This window comes from Zootoca vivipara, chromosome 10 (genome assembly GCF_963506605.1).
Source record: "Zootoca vivipara chromosome 10, rZooViv1.1, whole genome shotgun sequence".
Classification (NCBI taxonomy): domain Eukaryota; kingdom Metazoa; phylum Chordata; class Lepidosauria; order Squamata; family Lacertidae; genus Zootoca; species Zootoca vivipara.
In genome coordinates this window covers 49,502,696-49,508,695 of record NC_083285.1, presented here as the reverse complement: position 1 = coordinate 49,508,695, position 6,000 = coordinate 49,502,696, and the positions used below count along the sequence as shown (strand labels likewise).

At 40.0% G+C, this 6,000-nt stretch overlaps 1 protein-coding gene across 2 annotated transcripts in view; it reads right to left on the bottom strand.

The window, feature by feature from the left end:
- Positions 1-1,608: 1,608 nt before the first annotated feature.
- The window catches only part of IGF1 (insulin like growth factor 1), a 63,654-nt gene continuing 59,262 nt past the window's right edge, over positions 1,609-6,000 (bottom strand). For both annotated transcript variants that reach the window (XM_035128373.2, XM_035128374.2), the window contains exon 5: positions 1,609-3,281. In XM_035128373.2, the coding sequence (XP_034984264.1) occupies positions 3,242-3,281 (40 nt within the window). In that variant the 3' untranslated portion in view covers positions 1,609-3,241. The remainder of the gene's footprint in view (positions 3,282-6,000) is intronic.

The following is a 6,000-nucleotide window of genomic DNA, read 5'->3' as shown; positions in this document are numbered from 1 at the left end:
GTAGCAGCACCTGCCCCGTGGAATGCCCTTCCATCAGATGTCAAGGAAATAAGCAGCTATCCTAATTTTAAAAGACATCTGAAGGCAGCCCTGTTTAGGAAAGCTTTAAATATTTAATGCTGTATTGTTTTACTATTCAATTGGGAGCCACCCAGAGTGGCTGGGGAGACTCAGCCAGATGGACGGGGTAGAAATAATAAATTATTATTATTATTATTATTATTATTATTATTATTATTATTATTCTTCAACATCAACTTCATTGGACTGGTCATGTTGTGCGGATGCCTCATTATCGTCTTCCAAAGCAACTACTCTATTCCAAACTTTAAAATTGAAAGAATAATGCTGGTGGTCAATAAAAGAGGTTTAAAGACTCTCTCTCAAGCAAATAATAAAAAAGTAGTATAAACACCAATAATTGAGAAACACTGGCCTGCAATTGCTTCAACCGGAGGACAGCCTTTACCAAAGGTGTCATGGACTTTGAAGACACTCAAACTCAGGACGAAAGGGAGAAACAGGCTAAGAGGAAGACATGTTTGGCAAACCCTCACTCCTGCCCGGAAACCTATGTCCCCACTGTGGAAAGACATGTAGATCTAGAATTGAACTCCACAGTTATCTGTGGACACACCACTAAGACCGTGTTCATGGAAGACAATCTTACTCAGTTACATGTGATTGCCAAAGAAGAAGACCAATGGTGGGTAACCGTTTTTGGCCTGAGGGCCTCTTTCAACCTTGGTCAATCCTCCAGTGGCCACATTCCGGCACTGAGTGTGGCCACTCCACTAAGAATGGAAGGATCTGTCAATATCAGTTCACTCAGTTTCTCATTTTCCAAATCTTAAATTCCAAATTTCCGCAGCAGTTTGCAGTTTCAAAGAAAAGAAAAGCCCTGTATTGTTAGTGTAAAATTCTCCTAATAAACACATTTCGGGTGCAGTTTTGACCAATGTACACCTTTTTGCAAGCAATTTCTCTTAATATACGGTACTGCATGTTATTTTCACTAATATATTCATTTTTATGCACACTTTCCCCTAACATTTGTATATTTTGTTAACATTGGTCATGTTTTTGTTTCACTTTAAAGGAGGGGTGAATAATCTTCTTCTTCTTCTGCCTCTGAAGGTTGCATTCCCTTGGTAGTAATATGTCAGATACTGCATACCCACAGTTAGCAGGGCTGGAGCCACTCCATACCCTTTCTTTCACAGCATTGATTTATTTACACAGGATGCGCTCCATTCATTCTCACTCACACAGCCTACAGCCTCCATTCATCTATCATCCATTCATCCCACACTCTTTCTCTCTCTTTCTAAAGGGCATGGGGGGCAAGAGAAAGAAAGAGTGTGGCTGGTGATAACGAGAGAGAGAGAGAGAGAGAGAGAGAGAGAGAGAGAGAGAGAGAGAGAGAGAGAGAGAGAGAGAGAGGGAGTACTGATTATCTTAATTGAAGATCACCAGCCAACACTCTTTCTGTGTTTTTTCTCACAAGTGCAGAGCCTGAGTCTAAAGCAATTGCTTTATAGCCAAAGAAGTCAGAGCTATCCTGGAGCAAGGAAGATGCTTAGCACAGTTATGTTTATTAACCATTATTCTTTATTAGACCTCACAGAGGTATCAACTATACATACAAATACATTAGAAAGATACCCTCTTACAGTAATGTTTCACATTTTGGACTGGATCTCAAGAGGGTGCAAACATTTCAGTACATTCTACCAACCAAAGGTTGCCATAGTCTTTATTTTATTATACAGTGTGACCAAGCCCCCCCCTTTTTTACTGCATCAGTGGAGATTTAGAAAAACAAACAATGAAAACCAGACAAGTAGATCTTGAGATCTTTTGGACCTATCAAGATAAATGCATATAAAGAGCCTTTTAAGAAGCATGAATACACTATTGATTTATGGATCAATGTTTACCGGGTTAGAAAGTTTGCACAGAGTGGGAGACATGGCTAAATGGTTCAGAGGGACCTGTGAACTAGCAATATCAGTTTTTCTTTTCACAAGCACTAAAACCTTCATTACTTGGCATTCCTGTGTATCTTGGAAAGCTTACCAGTGCTAAATGGGGAGAATAATGGGGTGAGTTCTATTGTTGAAGTAGTTGTTTGGGTGGGGTGGGGGGTTCTGCAACACACTGATGTTACATACACAGTATGAAATATTATTTACTTGTCATTAGGTCATGACAGTTTGCATTTTGAATGAGCACAGGGAAAAATAAAAACTGTACAAATCCAAACATTTACAGCCCAATCTACAAAGCATTGTGTTGGTGCATTGCCCTTCTACCTCAGTACGACATATGCCGCCAAAGTGTTTCAAGGATTATGGACTTTTTTGGTGTATGGGAGGAGCTGACAGGGTGAGCAAACGATGTCCGTAATCATGGTTTTTGCTTATATGCTTGGCATCAAGAGCTTTCAGTAGTGAATTTTTAGGAATTCAAGTGCCCACATACAACCATGCTTGTACAGTTTAATCTAAATCCTGAGGTTGCACATACCCTTTCTTAAGATGTAAGTGGGCCAGTTCATGTTCCGATGTTGACCATACTCTTAATTTAAGGTAAGTGGGCCAGCTCATATTTTTGTTTGGAAGAATGGCATTGTGGAAAACAAATGAATATTAATCTCAGCATTTAGCACTTTGGCAGCTAAGTAACTAAAAATACATGAAAGCTAGATGGCTAACTATGACATTCTAGCTTTGCAGAGGGTGCACTCATCCAGGTATCAGTCAGTCCTTGATCCTGTTGCCTTATAGATTAGATTATGCTGGACACATACAGAAAAAATATCTGCTGGAGGCATACTGGAAATTTGCATTTAGTTTTGTTGTTAGCTGTGCCTCTAGGGATGTACTTATAACAAGCATGTGGTACTTCAAAGTCTCCCAGAACTATGTGAAACACTTCACCACATTCTGATTGTTTTTTAAAGCAGCATATGTCCTTTCCCACTAAGGAATCTTGTTTTTGGCTCGCAAAACCTATTCAGAAAAAAAACATGCTGTAACACACCAGCTGGTTGCTTCACTTGCTTCATTACTCTCCTTGGGTCACAATTGATTTTCATCACTGGAATTGGTTAGAAATGCATCAGAGTCACTCTGCCATACCTCAAAGTAAAAGTTGTTCTCATTTACTGTATAGTGTAAGGAAGCTTGCCCTTGTGTAAGTTTGATGCAGGCAAGTTCCTTGCTTAAGGCTCCAGTCCTCAATGGGGCTTGTGCCGGCGGAGCGCTTTGGGGATTGGGCTGCAAGTGGAAATAAACCTAAATTACAAAACAGTTTTGGTAGACTGCTTACAACAGGCATTTAAGCTAATGGATCGATTACAAGAAAGTAGCAACAACAATTAAGGCGTGCAAAATCATGTACATGCATGGAGTCTTTCCCCCCTCCCCAGCACACAACCTTGGCTAGGAAAGACATGTTCAAAGTGCTCTATCCCCATAAATTTCATTCTGCAATAGCAAAGTGCTGGTCATAAATTAAGGGCAATGGAATACTGCATTTTCTCCTTTGCAAGTGAAAAAGAAAGGTCTCATTAGGTAGGATTTGGACATAGGCTGCAACCCACAGGCCAATGAAATAGGACCACCATTGCCATTTGGGGCATATGAAGTTCTGCAAGCTCAAGTAAAGCTTTCTTTGCCACTGCTGATGTTGGGAGCATCCCACTATACACCTGTGTCAGGTTACATCTTGGCCATCAGCAGCTCCATTCCCTTCCATGAATTGAGGAAATGTTCTGCATATGTACTAGTATGGATTCCCACTGATATGCACAGGACATTTGCAGCCATGGAGGAGAATAGAGGCCACTTTGCACATGTGAAGCTCCAGGTTGTGTGAGTCCAGTACCATCAGTGAAATATGTACGAATGTTCTCAAAACTGGGGCATCCATCTCTATCTACAGTCATCGTGCTATGTGTATTGCCACATTAAGCATTGAATTAGTTCCTCAGTGCCATTTAGTACCAATAACAATCCCTATTTATGTAAGTGAGGCAGGGCAATTCAATCAACACTAAAGTTTTCTGGTTTAATGCTGTTGTGGCTTAGTTTGAGGGATTATGTAATTTTTTAAAAAAGAGAGAGAGATAAAGCAAAAAAAATTTAAAAAATGAATGAATGAAAAACATATTTTCAGACAAGGGTACTATACAGTTATACTTCTTAATGGTCCAGGATTAGCTGCGGCTCCTTGTCATGTACCCTTTAGTAAATATATCCTTTAGTAAACCCAAGTCTGCTTCCTTTAATGTGGGAAAATGCTACTTTATATTGAAAGTCACACTTTCAAGGGTCATTGTTATCCTCCCATAATGACAGTACGATGACTCCTCATGCCAAGCGTATGCTGCCAAATTCCGCATGCAAGTTGTACATAACATACAACCTTACTTTTAAGGTTACTTAGCAGCAAAATCACGCCATTTAGTGACCATTATAAAAGGAACAGGCTTTCTTAGCAAAGCAAGACATTATTCAGGAGCGGCCAAAAGAAAAAGAAAAGAAATTTAATGATTTTCAGCAAGAAGTGCATCCACCAACATTTCACACATCAATTCAGTCAGTTTTTCTTTAATGTTTTTCCCCCTTTTATAATGTTTTTGATTGTGCATCAGATAGTCTGCATCCTTGGACTTATGTTTATTGGTGGTCAATTATCAGTAGATCTGTTTGGTAGATCTACTCCATTGGTATCTGTGGAATTTAAACACAGGTAGGGTGTCAACCCCAATATTATGTGCAGTTGTAGCAGCAAATAAGCAACTTAGAAGTAGCCCTGTGAAACATCTGGGCCCGTGTTATTATCTGGTATTAGGATCTAATAAGAATAAACAGTGGGTTGGATCCAGGCAATGTTAATCATGGCGAATATTCCACATTGATTTCAACAGGATCTAATTGTGACTGCATACCAAATTGGCAGGGAGACATTTTGAAAAAGGTTGCTGTATGCAAATCATGGTGGCCACTTGCACAATTTCCCAAAGGCAATTGGATGGGTCACCAGATGTATGAACAGGAGGTAGAGGTGTAACTGTGGTCCAACGGGGCTGCAATTAACAAGCAGCACAAGGTAAATTTTTCCTTATTGTCTGAAACAGGGTGTCCCTGCAGCCAAAAGGCCTTTCCCAAATAGTCCACGTTTTTGTTTTTGTTTTTGTTGTTGTCAGCACAGGATTAACAGTAGTCCCATTCTCCATTATGCCCTCATTTTCTGTGCAATTGGAGTTGGGTTGCCTACCAAAAACATATTGAAAGAGACATGTATTCCACTGCTAGAGAGCAGGAGTGCACAGCAGGTGTGTGTGAGATAAAGTAAACCTATATATAGAGAGAGTTTTCAAAAATGGTGCCAGTGAGCAGAGAAGGAACGTGCATGGCTAGGTGTAGTGATGTCACAGTGACCATTCATTAGATGGCTGTGGTAGTAGCACAGCAAAGTTATCTAAGTAGTCCTAGTGAATGAAACACATGTTTTTGAAGTGTTGGTTATGTTTGGTTTGCAAATGTAAGGCTGTGCTGATGCATTCCAATGAAAACAGCTACAGCGTGACATTTCAGAAAATAAATAATGCAAGTGAGAAGCAGAAAGTTGTGGTTACGTTGCAAGTTATTGAAAAGTGAAAAGAAAAAAAATCAAAACATGCACCCTTCATGCAATCAATATGGAGCTAGGTACAGATACTAGTATATCTCTAAGGTAGCATGATAGAGCTATCATTGTCCAAGGGCACATATGTTAATTTCTCCTGTAGTTATGGATGTGCCATGTAATAAATGGCAAGAGAGACGGCATAGCTCAGTGATTCAGAAGGTACCAGGTTCAATCCCTAGCATCTCCAGGTAAAAAGATAAGGTAGGGAGGAGAAAATCTCTCCCTCTTTGAGAACACGGAGAGCTTCTGCCTGTCAGGCAAAACAATACTGGGCTAGTTGGACCAAGAGTATGATTTGGT